The 18,966-nt window shown below is 42.8% G+C and overlaps 1 protein-coding gene across 4 annotated transcripts in view; it reads left to right on the forward strand.

Annotated features, from left to right (window-relative positions):
- RIMBP2 (RIMS binding protein 2) overlaps positions 1–15,927 on the forward strand; it is a 287,571-nt gene extending 271,644 nt beyond the window's left edge. For 2 of the 4 annotated variants that reach the window (XM_047761601.1, XM_047761596.1), the window contains 6 exons: positions 2,537–2,721; positions 3,467–3,635; positions 7,915–8,018; positions 9,377–9,448; positions 12,994–13,128; positions 15,251–15,587. In XM_047761601.1, the coding sequence (XP_047617557.1) occupies positions 2,537–2,721; positions 3,467–3,635; positions 7,915–8,018; positions 9,377–9,448; positions 12,994–13,128; positions 15,251–15,439 (854 nt within the window). In that variant the 3' untranslated portion in view covers positions 15,440–15,587. Of the gene's footprint in view, positions 1–2,536; positions 2,722–3,466; positions 3,636–7,914; positions 8,019–9,376; positions 9,449–12,993; positions 13,129–13,626; positions 13,884–15,250 lie in introns of those variants that run through there. The other 2 variants (XM_047761597.1, XM_047761599.1) reach the window with 2 other exon arrangements.
- The last annotated feature ends 3,039 nt before the right edge of the window (positions 15,928–18,966 follow it).

Consider the following 18,966-nt stretch of genomic DNA (forward strand, 5'->3'; position numbering starts at 1 on the left):
GTTGCTAAAGGTGTGGGAGGGGGCATTACAATGAGATGGGTGGGGCGATGATAAGGGTCTGGTCCTTTTTGTCTTGGCCAGAGGTTTTGAGTTCTATCTCCTTGAAGGGACCTTGAAGTCCCACATGTACTAAGCCTGCATGATTTGTGAGTGTTGTAAAACTAGCGCCACATCTCTCAAACCTTCATTTAATTTGCATGTAACTCCCTCTGTAATAATTACAGAGCTTAGCTGGCTTGTAAGCTCAGTGACTTGCTAGAGACCAACTGTCTTTAGGAATGAGGTGGAGCCTGTTCAGGACTATTCTTCCTGTTGAATTTGGCTTCCAAGTCCTCATTCACCTGGGGCTTGAATGAATGAAGACTGCAGTCCCTGCTCATTACATGAGCTGCCACTGTTCCGGTGGCTGAAGATTAATGTTGCAGCACAAGGAAGGGGTGTCCTCTGCAAGACTGGGCCTCTTACTCCATCCAGTCTCCTAGGAAGGAGGAGGAAAGTCTACAGAACTGAAAATTGTGGTGCTACAAATTGCCGACTGGGCAAGGAAGTAAAGGAAAACATCAATGCACCCACAGTCTCCCCATCAGGGTCTTCAACAGCCCTTCAGTCAGATTTGTCTCAAGGTAAAGGAGGCAAAATAACGGTGATGATAATGATGATGATGAAGGAGTTCCCATTGTGACTTAGTGGGTTAAGAAGTGACTAGTATCCATAAGGATGTGGGTTCAATCCCTGGCCTTGCTCAGGGGGCTAAGGATCCAGCATTGCTGTAAGCTGTCACGTAGGTCGCAGATACAGCTCGGATCCGGCATTGCTGGGGCTGTGTTGTAGACCAGCAGCTGCAGTTCCCATTTGACCCATAGCCTGGGAACCTCCATATGCCACAGGTGTGGCCCTAAAAAGAAAGAAAGAAAAAAAGAATGCAGAAGGCTGCATGCATGTCTCAATTTAGTAAGACACTAGCTAAGTTAGTAGAAAGACAGTAATGCTGTGTACACCCTAACAAAAAAGCCTCTTTATAATTCAAAAAGTACTAAATAGGGAATTCCCTGGTAGCCTGGTGATTAAAGAACTGGCATTGTCACTGCTGTGGCATGGGTTTGATCCCTAGCCTAGGAACTTCTGTATGCTACAGGTGTAGCCACAAAAACCCCAGTAAATTAAGTGCTAGCTAAATCCATGATAGAGTTGCTTTAATTATATCTGATTTCTTATGCAGCAGCTTAAGAACCCACATAAAAAGCATAATTAACATAACTTCATATATTCATACATATATATACATACACAGACCAAAGAACCTATTATATTTTCAAAAGACAAAAGGGAACCATTTGGTAGCTACTAAAAGAGGAGAATTGTGCCAAAGACCCTAGAAAATGAATGGTCAGTGACCTGTGAACAGACTGACTATTTTCCTCTAATCCCTATTATATTTTCTTGTGTAAATATCAGTAATTAATACTTTAGAAATTTGCCATACTCCAAAAGCATCCATTTTCTATTTCAGAGGCTCTTAAGTGTGTAGACCATGTACTTCATAAATATAGTTTTAATAAGCCATGAATTCACAATTGAGTAAAGTGTACTGTACTTTTAATATACTCTGTTTCCTAAATTAAGAAAACAATGCCCCTCCTGATTTAAAAAGATAAAAATTATGTGGTTCCACATCCACTAAATTCTAAATCATATAATTAGCATAAAGAAAGCCTCATAACATTGTTCAGTGACCCCCAAAGGAGGATTTCACTGGGTTTGGTTTCTTCCTCTATAATTTTTGGCCATTGCATTTATCTAGTTATTTACCTGTCTGATGAAAAATGTTCTCTATGTCTGTAGGTCTGCTTCCTTTTTTTAGATATGTTCATTTGTGTCATATTTTAGATTCCACATAGAGGTGATATCACATGGTATTTGACTTTCTCTGTCTGATTTACTTCACTTAGTAGAATCTATGGTTGCATCCATGTTGCTGCAAATGGTATTATTTCATTCTTTTTTATGGCTGAATAATATTCCATTGTGTGTATGTACCACATCTTCTTAATCCATTTCTCTGTCCTTGAATATTTAGTTTGCTTCCATGTCTTGAGTTTTGGAGCCAAAATTATTTTAAAAAAAAAAGACAAAAGTGGGGCATTCCCATTGTGGTGCCAGCGGAAATGAATCAGACTAGTATCCATGAGGATGGGGTTCTATCCCTGGCCTCGATCAGTGGGTCAGGGATCTGGTGGTGTTGCCATGAGCTGTGATGTAGGTCACAGGCGTGGCTGGGATCCTGTGTTGCTGTGGTGTAGGCTGGCACCTGTAGCTCCGATTGGACCCCTAGCCTGGGAACCTCCATATGCCACCTGTGGCCCCCCAGAAAGCAAATAAATAAATAAATAGAGACAAAAATGAAAGTGCCACAGCCACCCTCCTCATTTTCCATACCATGCCTGGTATAACACCTCATGTTTCTGGTTAAAAGGGGGGTGGGGGATGGCCAGCAGGAACCACATGGCACCCTGTCCTTTAACCCACACGCTCCCAGATGAGTACGGTGGGCGAGACCGGCTTTCTCCTGACTTCTACGAAGAGTCAGAGACTGATCCTGGTGCGGAAGAGCTCCCAGCCCGGATCTTCGTGGCTCTTTTCGACTACGACCCCCTCACCATGTCCCCGAACCCAGATGCTGCAGAAGAGGAGCTTCCCTTCACAGAAGGGCAGATCATCAAGGTGGGTGCTCGCCAGGGGGTGGCGGGGGTGAGGGGCACCGGGTCAGGGAGGGGGTGCGCTCACTGGACTCAAGTTCCTGAGCACATCCAAAGGCCAGGCTGCTTCCTCTTGTGTTTAATTACATTCAGCCCTCCAATCAGGAGAGGAGGAGGGGCCCGCATCTGGGGTTGGAACTTGAAAAGAAGTAAATGTGATTCTCCCAGGAGAGCGGGAGAGGCCCCAGATTCTAGATGTGCGCATTTCTCAGGAGGGCACTACAGCTCTTGAAAATGAATATTTGTGCCATCAAACAGGGCCTTTAAAAGGATAGTGATGCCTACCCTGCAGAATGATATAAGCAGAGCTTCCTTCTTAGCTGAGATTTTTCATTTCTAGAATGCCCAACCATGGCCCTTTCTTCTTACAGAGGAACCGTTCACCACAGAAACTTCAAGACATAGAGTCCACGTAGCACTTCCCTATGGGGTGAGGTTGTCATGCTGGCTTTTAACTGTGTGACGTCACACACCTGTGCTCAGCCAGCAAGGCTTGCGGAGAGGCCCCCCGGAGCTGTTCAAACCTTGGAGGAGAAGTGGGTTCTCAGGGATGCAGGTTAATAGGGCAAGGGCTGTGTGGACGCGTTTACACAGGGATTACCCGTGTTCTTCCAGTTCTGGCTCTGCCATGTGTGCTTCTACCCTGAATGGAGCTGGTGTCTTTCTGAACCAACCTCCCCCAACGCCTTGACTTCTTCCCCCGGCTCCAGGTTTACGGAGATAAAGATGCTGATGGATTCTACCGGGGAGAAACCTGTGCCCGGCTCGGCCTTATTCCTTGTAACATGGTCTCCGAAATCCAGGCAGATGATGAGGAGATGATGGACCAGCTTCTCCGACAGGGCTTCCTCCCTCTGAACACACCAGTGGAGAAAATAGGTGAGCATCCATCTGCTTGTCACCCGGTGAACTGCAGCCCAGGCACTCCAGCCTTCCGAGGGCCTTCCCGGTGCAGGATACCAGCTCAGGGTAGGAGACAGAACCCATGTGCACCATCTGATTGCCCCAAAGTACCTGAGTGCCAACCATTGACTTTGTTTGAGCAAAACCCACTCTGTAAACTAGGGTTGTGATAGTCCTGCTGCATCTAGATATTTATGAAAAAGCAGATGCTCTTCTCCCGAAATTTGAAGGACAGCTTTGCTCGCTAAAAGTCCATCTCATCTGGAGAATAAGCAACTGCTGGTAGGTTGTTCTGGACTGAATGTGGCCCCATGCCCTGAAGTCATACATTGAAATCCTAACTCCCAGCGCGATGGTGTTGGGAGGTGGGGCCTTGGGAAGGTGATTAGGTCATGAGGGTGGAGCACTCACAAATGGGACTAGCGCCCGTATCAGAGAGTCCTTAGAGAGCCCCCTTGCCCTTTTCCATCATGCCGGGGCAGAGAGAACTTGTGTGAACCAGGAAGGAGGTGAGCAGGTCCTCAGCAGACACCAGGTCAGCCCAGGCCATGATCACAGACCTCAGCCTCTGGGACTATGAGAGACAAATTGCTGCCTAAGCCAGTCTGTGGCATTGATGATCACATTTTTTTCTTTTTCTTTTCTTTTTTTTTTTTTTTTTTGCTTTTTTAGAGCCACAGGTGGGACATGTGGAAGTTCCTAGGCTAGGGGTCAAATCAGAGCTGCAGCCGCAGCTGCCAGCCACTGCAACACAGGATCTGAGCCATGTCTGTGACCTACACCACAGCTCATGGCAATGCTGGATCCTTAACCCACTAAGGGAGGCCAGGGATGGAACCTGCATCCTCATGGATACTAGTTGGGCTCTTAACCTGCTGAGCCACCACGGGAACTCTGGCATTGGTAATATAGTTTGAACATCACCCATAGAGAGTACATTTCAAAGGCTGATGGGGTAGTGTGATGCTTGCCATTTTTAGGTGAGTTCTGCTTATCCAAAAGGCATAAAAAGTTCTTATCCTTTGATTTGGATACCAGACACCTTCGTTTGTCCTGAACCCATCTGCAGTACCAGTGAGCAAAGAGCAAAACTGCTTTCAGTGAATTTTCAGCAACATCGCATTTATGATCTTTAATTTTTCCCATGTGCAAGGAAAACCTATTCATTTAAGAGGCTTCTAGGAGTTCCTGCTGTGGTGCAGTGGGTTAAGAATCCACTGCAGCGACTTAGGACGCCGTGGAGGCACGGGTTCAATCCCTGGCCTGGCACAGTGGGTTAAAGTTTCTGACACTGTCACAGCCACAGAGGTCACAGCTGCAGTGTAGGTTGCAGCTGTGGCTCAGATTCAGTCCGTGGCCTGGGAACTTTCATATGCCACGGGCATAGCCATAAAAAGTAAATAACCAAAAGTAAAATAAAAGGCTTCTGTGTTTCCTAAATAGCTATAGACAGAAAGACTCATTTTATGTCAGTCATAGTCAAGGTTTTTATACTTCCGAATATTAGATTTCCTTCTGAATCAGACTCCAAAAGTGAAATTCAGTGGTTCAAAGAATAGGCGTAGTTTGAAGATAAACCCAGAATCGACTAACACGTCGCAACCGTTTTTGGTATTGATGAGCTCACTGTCTGGAGTGAAGATTCACGTTGAATAGTCGAGGTTTCTATGGGTGTGTTGCCCAGATTACACCTGCAAGACTGCAGCTCAGGGCCCCTCACACCTTCCACTCCCCGGGGTCAGTGTCTCCCTTCCTGAGGTCAACAGTGAATCTTCAGGGAGGACACAGGCTCTGTGCACCATGAGCCCAGAGCGCCAAGGAGCTCTGCTAAAAATCAGTAATTTGATTGACACTATCCATTCGATTAAATGTCCGTTTATTCCATTCTGGCTTTCGAAACGTGACTGGTTGAGGGAGCCAAGCGGAGATACCTGCTTGCCCTTCTATTACTGGGAAATAACGTTCTTTGAGTGCAAGACCAGGCGCTTCCTCCTGAGACTGGAGCAGGGCGGCGATCTCTGCCTCACCTCTCCTTGCCAACAACCCACCAGAGTGTGCAGCACAGGGAGAGCTGGGAAGCAGCGACACAGAATGGAAAGGTGACGTGAAAATCGACTTAGAAAGTGTCAGAGAAGCTATAAAGTTGCTAGAGCTCACAAGTGAGATTAGCAAGGCCAGTGGATCCAGAAGCAATTGTATTTCCATATGTTAGTGATGAAAATTGTGAGATGTAAATTGAAAAAGCACCACAGACCATAATATAATGAAGATGTGAACTACGTACAGTTAAATCTGACAAAACATGTGCAGGATCTGTAGGCCGAAAATGATAAAATACTGATGGAAGAAATCAAAGAATTCCTAAATAGCGATAGCATGGTCATGGACTGCATAGCACTGAGATGTCAGATATCCCCCAGCTGACCTACGGATTCAACGCAGTCGCAACCAAGATCTGTGCAAAGGCTTATGTAGAAACAATAAGCTGTATTTTTCATGCATACGAAATGTCAAAGGAACTAAAATTGCTAAAACATTTAAAAGAACAAAAGTGGAAGTCTCACAAAACTTGGTTTTAAGACTCACTATAAAGGCAGATGGATCAAGGCCATGAAGAATTGGAGAAGGGCAGGCATGCAGATCCATAGGATGGAATGAAGCCCAGAAACAGATCAACGCACACACCGTCCATTGTGGCAAAGGTAAAAGCACAATTCAGTGGGGGTGTGGGTGGGGGTGGGGGAAGCATCGTCTTTTCAAGAATAGGTGCTGGAATTACTGGACACTCACGTGCCAAAAATGAATCTCAAGCTTGCGGTGTTAAACTTAAGAAAAATGAAGACTGTAAAACTTCTGAAAGAAAAATAGAAAACCTTTGTGCTGATGAGGCCACAATTTTTGTGATTGATATAGACAAGAAAAAAGTGTGTTAGAAGTCATCGAAGTGAAGGACTTCTGCACTTAGGACAGCGTGAAGAGCATGAAAAGAGAAGCCACAGGCTGGCAGGAAATATTTGCAAGTAACTCAGCTGAGAGGGATTTGTATTTAGCACACACAAAGAACTTTCAAAACACTACAATTAAAAGCCACTCAATAAAAAAAGATGTGAAGAACCCTTACCAAAGAAAATACATGGATAGTAAATAAACATGGGGAAGGTGCTTAACACCATTAGTGAGATACAAATGAAAGCCACAGTGGGAAACCAGGACACACCCACTAGAATGGCTGAAATGAGAAACGCTGGCCGTTGCAAGTGTGGGCAAGAGTGCGGAGAAACCAGAACTCTCAACTGGCTCGTAGTGTTACCCAGCCAAATTTGGTGTGCATCAAACAGCCAGACCTCAGGTTGTGGGGAGGGAAAGCATAGCATTTGCTCTAGGGTGCGGAGCAAGGAGAACAGGCAGCTTATGCGCAAAAGACTTGAATGCTCTGATGGCTTTCAGGGAAGGGTCTTTAAAGGCAAGGTGAGAGAGGGGGCCACAGGGTGCCCCGTCAGCTCACGGACATCCTTCTGATTGGTGGTGGTGAGGTAATCGGGATTCACATCATCAACCTTCTGGTTCCAGCCCGTCTGGAGTCTTCATGCTGGTGGTCAGCAGTTAACTTCTTCCACCAGGGTGGGGGTTTTAGTATCTGTAAAACAACTTTTTTGGGGGGGGCAGGGGGGCGCACCTGCGGCACATGGAGGTTCCCAGGCTAGGGGTCAAATTGGAGCTACAGCTGCCACCCTCCGCCACAACCACAGCACTGCCAGATCCGAGCCGCGTCCGTGACCTACACCACAGCTCATGGCAATGCTGGATCCTTAACCCACTGAGCAAGGCCAGGGATCGAACCCACAACTTCATGGATACTAGTCAGGTTCATTTCCACTGAACCATGACAGGAACTCCTGTACTCTTTGGATATTATTTGTAGGCCTGGAGGGGAACTCAGAGTCCTTGACATTGTTTTATGGCTAAACCATTATCATCTTGCTCGACTGCTTCTGAGTCTCCCTGCTTACCGACACTCTGGAGAAACTAGGGTGTCCTGGCTGCCGTAGGGGCGGGGAGTGGCTAGACTAGAGCTGAATGTAAGAATAGGCAGTTGCGGGGGTGGGGGCACGGCAGCCCCGACTTTGCTGGCACTGGTGTCTGGTGGTCGTCTTGGCCACACTGGCCAGGTGCAGCCAGGCTCCACGAAGCCATAGATGCCATCTGCTCTGAACTAACTTCATGGTGGCTTTCTCCTTCCTTGTGGCGTGAACAGAGAGAAGCAGAAGAGGCGGCAGGCAGCACTCAGTGTCTACGCACAGGATGGTGGCCCTGTATGACTATGACCCGAGGGAGAGCTCACCCAACATTGACGTGGAGGTACCGGCCCAACACCCTGCCCTCTACCCATAGCGCTGCTCCCTTCCTCCTTCCCTCCCCTTCTCTGGAACCATCTGGGGAAGGACTACTCAACCAGTGAATAGACAGCCAGGCAGGCAGAAGGGTCGTGAGCCTGGTGACACACTCAGGGCATAGCAGCCACCACCACCGACAGAGGGTTTCCCTGGACCAGTGCAGAGAGAGCATCACAGTGGTGGGTGGTCCCAGAGAGAGAAATGACAGTCTCCCCCCCATGTGGGTATGTGGTCAGTGAGCAGAGCAGCACAGTGCACCACCCCCGCCCCATCCACACACACACATTCAAAAAAATAGAGGGAAGGATGGAGGGATGTCTTCACAAAGCCCGGTACGGCCTGGTCCTGTGCACAGTGCGAGAACTGAAAAGGGGAGTTCATGTTGTGGTTCAGCGGGTTAAGGACCCAACATAGTGTCCACGAGGACGTGTTCGATCCCTGGCATCATTCAGTGAGTGAAGGATTTGGCGTGGCTTGGCTGTGGCGTAGGCCGGCAGCTGCCAATCCGACCCCTGACCCAGGAACTTCCATAGGCCACAAGTGCCACTCTAAAGTTAAATAACAACAAAACAGAAATGAAAAGGATTTGCCTTCAGAAACGGAAGATTAGCTTTTCATTCTCTGGAGCTGCTTTCTTAGACCATGAGATGGATCTGAATCCGGCTCCTCAGTATCTGTTACCCCCATGGGCGGCCAGCTCATGGTTCAGTTTCAAAGCTCAGGCATCTTCAGATTTCTCTACAAGCTTGATTTGTATCGATGCCTGATGGCTCCTGGATATGAACTTTATTCCCTCATTTTTCATGTCTAGAGATAAAAATGCCATTCTTTCTGGGATTCTCTACTGGATTCTGTGCACCCACCTCTAGCCTGGAGCCTGGCATGTCGCAGACACTTAATAAGTAGATGTTCAGATTACAGATTTTTTTTTTTTTTTATACTCAGTGTAAGGAAAAGTTTGCAATGACTCCTACATTGCAGAGAGCATCTCCTTCATGCTCTGGGGTTTTCAAGTCAGCTATTTGACTAATTCTAAAGATGAGCCACCAGCAGAACCTGGTGACGATCTTGAATTCTGGCTGAGAATCAGAGCATGGCAGACCTTTTCTTGTAAGTGGCCTCATCCAGGGGTTGTCCTTATGTTCTAAGAGGCTACAAAGAGAGGCATTCACCTTTCCTCCTCCATTGACTGAACGAGTAGGGTAATACCAAGATAATAAGAAAAAAAGAGAATGTGCCCAGAAATCCTGCAGAACTTTTTTGTTTTTAAAGCAATTTCTGGATACCGGAAAACGCTATTTACTGTGTCTTCTGTCTCTACAGGCTGAACTTACATTTTGCACAGGAGATATTATTACTGTTTTTGGTGAAATTGATGAAGACGGGTTTTATTATGTAAGTTTTTGAAGCATCAAATATACACAGAACAGCCAGGACCCAGCCTCTGGGGAGAGAGTCCTGGCGGTTCCCTGGTGCCAACCTCCTTCGTGTGTGTGTGTGTGTGTGTGTGTGTGTGTGTGTATTTTGTTTGTTTGTTTTGGTTTGTGTGTTCTTTCTCCTAAAATTGTGCATGAACTTTTTTCTCTGACTTGCTCAAAGGTTGGCTAATTTGCTTGCCCTCCTCATTGAGGACCTGACATACAGGACGGCAGCAGCACTGTGATGGTCACTGTTCCTTCTTTCTTTTTTGGTCTTTTTAGGGCCACACCTACAGCATATGAAAGTTCCCAGGCTAGGGGTCGAGTCAGAGCTGCAGCAGCCGGCCTACAGCACAGCCACAGCAACGTGGGATCCGAGCTGCGTCTGAGACCTACACCACAGCTCACGGATCCTTAACCCACTGAGCGAGATCAGGGATTGAACCTGAGGAGGTACATTACTTTTTAAACTGGGGAGCAGCTGTCTTTCATTTCTGACACGTGGTGTGCCTGACTTTTTAAAAGTTTTCCCTTTTTTCTCTCAGGTTCATGAATTTATTCTTATACATCCTTTATATAGTTTTTAAATATGCTTATGTTCATGCTGTTATTTTTTTAATCTGGTCTATATTCTACTGGTTATCTAGAAAATATGTTGGAAATGTATATGTGTATTTATGTGTTTGTGTGCATGTAATGTACATGTATGCATGTGTCTGTGTGTTTATGTATGTGTTGTGTGCCTCTGTACGTGCATGCATGTTTGTTCCCTCACAAATCATTTTTCTGAATGCATCTCTATCTTTTGTCATTTCTTGGTTCTCTTGGATTTCCCAGATAATGACATTTTGTCTTTCCTTCATCAATATTTATCAGTCATTTCTTTTTATTGTCTTACTGCGTCATTTAGAGCAATTCTGAGTATTTTGGTAGGACTATCAATAATCTTTACACTGTTATGGGTTAGGCAAGATTATCGATAAACACAGATGATCTTTATAATGTTAAGTATCCTGTTTTCATTTTCTAAGTTTATCTTTTAATCAGTAAATGATTGACCATGGCATACAGCTATTTTTTACGATTATTTTTAAAGCACTAGATTTGACTTGCTAACGTTTTATTCAGAAGCTATATTTCTATTCCAGAAATTAGTCTGTATTTTTGGGAATATCTTTATGGTTTTTGGTATCAGGAGTTACTGAATGAACTGGGAAGCTTCCAATATTTTTCTATGCTTTGAACAGATTAAAGAACGTAGGTCTTACTATTATCTGAAGGTTATTACAATGTGCCTAAAAATCTTTCAGGTTCAGTGTCTTTTCAGGATGGAGTTGTACAAAAGTTTTCATTTTCTTCAATAATTATCTTAATGCAGATGTCAATCTTGACAAATTTATATATATTCAGGAAAACATTCCTCTAATTTAGATTTTCGGTTGGACAGTATTTTCTGGTAATTTAAAAATATTTTTCTAATACTGTCTGCAAGTTCTTATTCCTACATCATTTTATTTTTTATTTTCTTGAATTTTATATGGTAGTGGGCATCAGATCTAAACTGATATGAAATGTACACTTTTTGTTATTGGTCCACCAAATGGCTTTAGTATATTTTGTTGGTCAAATTTGCCAAGTAGACTGCCCGGCTCACTTATTTTTATCATCTCTTATTTGATAAGTAAGAACAGGGGACAGAACTTGAGATGGAAAATCTTGAATTTCACCAAATTTGTGTTCTCTGACATCATGCGCAAACTGAAACATTCTTGAGAGAGCACTTATTCTCTCCTATTCTGTGGGACCTAACGCTGTCATCTTTTCCGAGTTCCACCACAGCCCATGATGAGCAGAGGAACTCCAGAGGGACCTGTGCTGTCTACTTGGGCCTTGCCCTCCATAATCCACGTAATCTCAGCTGAGTCACTGCTTTGTCTCCACTCATTTGAGACTTCTAGTACCCATCATATTTTAACTCTTATGCTGTGTTAACCAAACACAGCCCAGTGTTTCTACACCAAAACTCTTAAATCACATGCTTCAATAGGTCAGAAGCAAAGCGGCCACAGAGTAGCATTCTAAAGAATTAAAGCAGAAGTTCCCATTGTGGCTCAGCAGTAATGAGCCTGACTAGTATCCATGAGGAAGGAAGTTCCATCCCTGGCCTTGCTCAGTGGGTTTAGGTTCCAGCATTGCTGAGAGCTGTGGTGTAGGTTGCAGGTGCGGCTTGGATCTGGTGTTGCTATGGCTGTGATGTAGGCCTAGCCTGGGAACCTCCATATGCCACGGGTGCCACCCTAAAAAGACAATAATAATAATGATAAAAATAAATAAGACTCCATCCCCCATTAAACACCAGCTCCCCGTGTGCTCCTCCCCCAGCCCCACCATTCTGCTCTTGGAACCTCACATTAGTGGAGTTGTAAGTCTGTGTCTTCTTATGACCAGTTTATTTCACTGAGCATAACAGTGTTCTCATGGTTCACACGTATTGTCAGAATTTTTCACCTATAGGTCAGAATTTTTTTTGGTGGGGTGGGCTGTGCCTGCAGCATGCACAAGTTCCCAAGCCAGGGATCAAACTCGAGTCATGGCAGTGATCCAAATCCTTAACCATTAGGCCACCAAGGAACTCCGAGAATTTCCTTTCTTTTTAAGGCTGAAGAATACTCCATGGAACCGCATTTTGTTTGTTCATCCATTCATCCACTGACAGACAGTTAGGGTGCTTCCATCTTTTGGCTGTGGTGAATTATGCTGCTATGAATATAGGTATACAAACATCTCTTCAAGACTTGGCTTTCAGTTCTTTAGGGTCTGTATCCAGAAGTGGAATTGTTGGATCAAATGAGAAATCCATTTTTAAGTTTTTGAGGAACCACCGTACTGTTTTCCCATAGTGGCTGCCCTGTTTTACATTCCCACCAACCCTGCAAAAGGGTTCCAGTTTCTCCTTATCTGCACCATTAATTTAAAATATTTTTGTAGTAGCCATTCTAATGGATGTGGGTGGTATCTCATGGTTTTGATTTACATTTCCCTACTGAGTGTTGCTGTTGGCATCTCTTATGTGTTAGCCATTTGTATATCTTTTTTTTTTTTTTTTGAGAAATACCCGAATAGTCCTTTGCCTACTTTTTAAGTGGGTTGTTTACTTCGTTGAGTGGCTGAGAGCCACTAAGTGAGAGGATCCCCAGGATGTTTCTAAGCGCGCCTGACCCCAACAATCACCAAGGCCCTTGGCCAGCACAGATTCCCTAGTTCCACCCCAGACAGGCCAAATCCAGGCCTTTGGTGGGTGGTTGGGGTGGGGGGGGTCATTCTTATGATCAGGGTAGTTTGGAAATGCTAGAGTCTAGAGTTCAACCACTTTTTAACCAGAATAAATAAATAATAATAATAAATAATAATAAACCATGCCTCTAGACTCTGAGCTCTGTCTATTCCTTTAGCCAAAGCAAGAAGCAGCTTTATGAAAAAAATCGAGTCAGTCATTCTTCTGCCTCATCCCTGTGTTTTTAGGGGGAGCTTAATGGGCAGAAAGGCCTTGTACCTTCCAACTTCCTAGAAGAAGTGCCTGACGACGTAGAAGTCTATCTTTCCGATGCACCGTCCCATTACTCCCAGGACACGCCTCTGCGCTCAAAGACAAAAAGGGTAAGCGTGCATATTCAGCATTTTTAACCCCTACCCCACTCTGCCACAGATGGTCTATTACAGTCTTTGCATTGCATTTTATATCTTGGGCCGAAAAGCATATACCCTGAATTTTCTCTCTGCCTTAACACGGGGGGTGTGCCTAAAAATTTCGTTCTAAATCTTGTTTGTTTCACAGAAGTGACCCTTTCAATCTAATCAGTCTGCTTCACTCACAAAGGAACATCCCATCCTACATCATAGATGCACATTCTAGTTTGATTACGAGTGAAAAGGGGATGGCTAGTCTTTAGATTCGGTGGCAAAAATGGTCATTTGCCCTGTTAGGATTCTAACAGATCCTCGCAACAAAGGTCAAAGAATTTCTCAGGCTTTTTAAACTATTAGATTACATTCATATTTAGTGTCTCATTTTTATTTTATTTCATCACTGCAAGTTTTATATATTATATTTTTATATATATATTTTTATTTCTTTGCTCATCTGCTTGGAAACAGAAGAAGAGTGTTCATTTCACACCTTAATCAGGCAATGTAGCCTTCACGTAAGTGAGCAACTGAAGATACCTATAAAGATACCAACTTAAGCTACCTTAAATGGACTAATGCGGTAGACTTAAGGCTTCACTGTGGGGTTAAAAAAAAAAAGAAATATGTCTCAAAAACTCATTGGACCTAAAACATTACTCGGTCTCAGTTGTAAAGCAACTGAATTTGCAGTGAAATAAATGATCTTTAACAATCGTTTCCTACAATTTACATGAAGCATATTTGAAAGGCCAACATTGGGAACATATTTCTTAACAGGCTAATTGTTTGTTTACACAGAGTGTTCCAATGTCTACTCATAATTACAGCTGCATATTGCATTGTTAGCCACTCTTGGAAAAAGCACAACCTAATAAATGTTTACTACAGGAAACTTAAAAAAAAAAAAACACAACTCAAGATCGAGCAGATGAATAGTGAATGCAAGGTGATCTAGAGTTGGCTCTGAACCCCCACGCTGACTTGAACAGCAGACAGGTTTTTTTCTTAAGTCACCCTCCCTCTACCTTACGGGAGAGCTGATGCTTCTCCTCAAAGCACAAGCAAGTGTCCTGAACCCACAGCGTTTGGTGGAAGACCGCTCTGCTGGTATACCAATGCAATACTAAGTTCAATGAAACATGCAGCTTAAATGATTGCATTAGACGGAATAGATGGTATCTTCAGGTGTACTTTGGGATGCTTTACTAGGTGTTTTCCATTAGAATTAGACCTTGATTTTAAATCCAAGTAAGCTTGAAGCCCCTTGGCTCAGACCATTTGCCTGTTGAAATAATGAACACTCGAATTAGGAAGAGGTTTGCTCTGCTGAGGTAAGATCTATAACCTCAGGCATGCCTGCATCTGTAACTGTGAGTGAGGCCAAGCTGCCATGCCTGTGTCCACACATAGTTCAGCTCCTGTGAAGTGCTAACTAAGCACTGAAAGTATATAGAAACACTATCAGTGCTCTCTATTGACCAAAACGCACCTTTAATAACTTGGAAATAATGAATGCATACAATAAGGGCCTTTAAGCTTTCTTTGATTGCAATTAAGGTTCATTTTAGTTTTCTTTTTATTTTTTCTTTCAACCGGTGTGCCATCTCCAATGTTGCTACAGTATACTAACTAACCCAGGAATGCATTCAACAAGGTCAGGACTTTATAGACCCAAATAGTTTTCAAATACAACAGAAGTCCCCTGAAGAACCTTGGCTTTCAAGATTACTGATGGGTACTCGGCCAATTTTACTCTCAAATGAATTTAAACTTCCCCCCTACCCCGCTTTTGGCTTAATTTACAAAGTAAGTTATTACCTAGCTTTGTTCTGCCAAAGCTGTGGCCACCCCCACCCCCCCAAAAACCCCAAAGCAGCTGAAAGCCAGTGCTGAGGGCTGGAGCCGATGAGCTCTGCTGTGGGAGGGGCATGGGCCTCTTATGGTGTCTGTTAACCCATGAGAGAAGAAATGAACCTCCCCTACCTTTCCTTTCCTGGTGGGAGTCGGGGCAGCACTGATGTTACTGATGTTACCGAGTGGATGGATGTTGTTGGCGCCCGCACTCAATAAATTGTAACAATGTACCTACTAGGTTCCTCCTGAGGGTTCAGGTACAGCAAGGAGAGCGCCATCCCCCACAGTCCATCTCCATTCGGGGTCACCTACGTCATCTATGGGTACTGGTAGTCCTGGGAGAGGCAGGGAAATGTCCTCGAAAAAGAAAAAGGGGCTGCTTTCCAAAGGCAAGAAACTGCTGAAAAAGCTGGGTGCAGTGAAATGATTCATGTGCTTCCGGACAACTTCCAAATCTATGTAATTTTCTTTAATTCCAAACTAGGGCTTTCATGACTCAAGCACTTCCTTAAAAAACCAATCTTCTCCCCTGACACCAGTAGAGAAATGCTCTTTGCACTACCATCCACTTTAAACCAAGCGCAAGGACAAAGAGCTGCTGTTGCTCTCCCAGCCTCCGTGCCAATCCGCTCTTATTGCCCGAGGTCTGACGGGAGCTGGGCTGGCTCACGAACAAGCAGGGGGCCAGTAGCTCTTTGTAGCTCACTCCCCACCTGTGATTCCAGTCTTTGTGCATTTGTCATCTGCCCTTAAAGGAATGATTTCAACCTCTCCCCCTTTTCAAAATGCTTGCCTCATAACGCATAACTCTCACTTTAACTCTGGTCTTGAAATTCCTAGTTTAATCGCCTTGATGTTCTGCCTTATAAATGCACAATGATTTGTACTGTCTAATAAAAACTACAGTGTACACTTTGTATGTGTTGTGCATTCAGTGCTCTTCATCCTCACAGACACAGTGGTTTGAGATCAAGCTGTACAGGCTGTGCAATTTAAGGTCCTGGTTTTCCGTCTTTCCAAGCAAGCCAGGCAACACACAGAAAACGTTTACTTATTCGAACCATTCAAAAAAGAGGGAAGGAAGTAGCTTTGATAAAGTACCACTACTCCAACCTGCCAGAACGCTGGTAATATTCATTGCTTTTAGTGTTACATTTTGTGGCATATGGATTTATGTTACTTTCATTATTTGTCAGAATGCCACACAGTCAACAATGAACAGCACACACGTAAAGCAATCCACATAATGCATAAGCCACACCGAAAACATCCTAAATTTAAGTCTGTTCAAAATGATTCCATACCAATCTTCATCAGTGGCACTTGAACAAAAGATTTACAAAGTTGCTGGCAGATGTATTTGATGGTTACTATTTTGTAATTCTTGTCCACTTGTAAATTGTTTTTACTCTTTATACATACTTTTCAGATTGCCTTTCTTTTGTAACTTATGGAAGGTTTATAAACGAATGACAAAGCTTTCCCCATTGTGTCTTCAAAAACTTTATTGTAAATTGTAATATAATAGTATGTGGTAGATTTATTAAAAGGAAATTACTCAATGTGTGGTTAAGTTCTGTGTGGGTGTGTGCATGTGTACAGCTAGTGTAAAATATTTTATAGAAATAAAATTTGTTATTTTATACAATGTTGTTTATTCTGTTTTATACACTATCATAATAACACAACTGAATTCCTTTCTCTTATGTGTACAAGAATAATTCTGTAATATTACCTTTTCTGGCACTACTTTTTTTTTAAAGTAATTCAGACCTGTGTTTGGGGAGCCATTTACGAAATGCCATCACATTCCCATTGTTGGTGATGATCCACTCAGTGGCAAACAAAAGGTAAGCAGTGTGGAGCCAGTATTTCTTGTGAAATACACATGTGCAATAATGGCTTCAAGAGTCAATTCAAACCATATTCCTGACATCTCCCTTCAGCAACTTTAGAATTCAGATGATCTGAATAAAGAGCTACACCAATACGATAAAATGCAACTTAACTTTTCAAATACAAAGCATTTTCCTAAGAGCTTTAATTACTTTAAAATTCTCCAAATAACAGGGTTTATTCTAATTAAGACGTAAAACTAACCTGAAAGATGAAAATAGAATTCAAATGCATAACTTTATGAAATGATGTATACATATATAAAATTATAACTGCTGTCATGATGTTATTCACGTTGAATTATGCTTTCACCTACTGCATTTATAAGAAAAAGTTATGTCTGAATAACTGATGACAGAGAAGTACTGCATGATCTCACATGTAGAATCTAAAATAATTAAACACTTAGAAGCAGAGGTTAGGGTGGTGGCTGCAAGCAGCTGAGGCTGGAGGCAATAGGGAGATGTTGGTCAAGGGGTACAAAGTTTCAGTTACACAAGATGAATAATTCTGGAGATACTACTTTAAAAAAAAAAAGTAGTTCCTGTCATGGATCAGTGGTAACGAACCCTACTAGTATCCATGAGGACTTGGGCTCCATCCCTGGCTTCACTCGGTGGTTTAAAGGATCCGGCATTGGCATGAACTGTGGTGTAGGTCACAGGAGCAGCTCGGATCTGGTGTTGCTGTGGCTGTGGTGTAGACTGGCAGCTGCAGCTCCAATTCAATCCCTAACCTGGGAACTTCCAGAGGCCATGGGTGCGTCCCTAAAAAGACAAAAATTTTAAATTTTTTTTAAAAATGAAGTTAAAAAAAAACCTGAAATGCTAGATTAAGTGGAATGTCTTAGGTTAAAAAAAATTCCAGTTTTAAGAAGTTTTAATGTAAGAAATTAAAGCCTACGCAACAATGTGAATGTACTTAATATAACAACGCACTTAAAAAATGGTTGAAATGGTAGATTTTATGTTATACAGACTTTACCACAATAAAAAGAAATTGATTGCACTTTCTCTAAAAAATTCAGTATAGGTAGCCGGGATTAACTCTTTTGAAAATATTTACTTATTTCATAAAATATGAAAATGCAGGCAAATCCAAAGTGATAATGAACTGGACTTAGCTTTGGTGAATACTACCACTTAAGGAATACATAAAGCCAACTGTACACAAATTCTTCCAGAGAAGAGAAAAATGCCCAAACTCATGAGGCCACCACTATCCTAATAGCAAAACTAGACCAAAACATTGTAAGAAAACCACAGACCAATAGCATCATGAATGTAGATTTTTAAAAATCCTTAAGAACATATTAGCAGATTGAATCCAACAGTATACACAAAGGATGATATACCGTGCTCAACTGTGGTTCATATCTCAGGAATGCAGGTTGGCTTACCTTGCTGAACAAAAAAAATCAATGTGTCTTAATGTATTAAAAGAACAATAGAGAAAAGCTATCTAAATCATTTCAATAGATGGCAGGAAAGCAATGGACAAAATCAACCCCTATTCAGGAAACAAAGAAAGGAATTTAGTTTGATAATGTTAACAGCCAACATACATAATGATGAAAGACTGGCCACTTCTCTTCTGTCAAAAACTACACAAGAATGTATCTACTTAACTATATTCAATATTGTACTGGAGCTTCTAGCCAGTGCAAAAAGAAAAGAAAAGGAAATAACAGTCATACACTTTTGAAGGGAAGAGGTAAAAAGTCTTTTCATTTGCATATAACATGATTGTGCATGTGGAAAATGTTAAGGGATCTACAAAATGCTATTAGTAAATGAGGAGGGTACAGGGTACAACGTCAACATAAAAAATCAATTGTGCTGCTATAACCAGCAGGAAACAATTAGACAGAAATTGAAATATAGGTATAAGTGATAAAAAGTAAATAAGCAAATAAATGCAATGTTACAGCAGCATCAAAAACATAAAATTCCTAAGGATAAATTCAACAAAATACATACAAGACTTGTATACTGAGAATGTAAAACACTGCCTAGAGACCATTAAAAAAGCTCCTAAATAGAGAGAGAGATGTTCACA

The sequence above is a fragment of the Phacochoerus africanus genome, chromosome 15, assembly GCF_016906955.1.
Source record: "Phacochoerus africanus isolate WHEZ1 chromosome 15, ROS_Pafr_v1, whole genome shotgun sequence".
Lineage (NCBI taxonomy): Eukaryota > Metazoa > Chordata > Mammalia > Artiodactyla > Suidae > Phacochoerus > Phacochoerus africanus.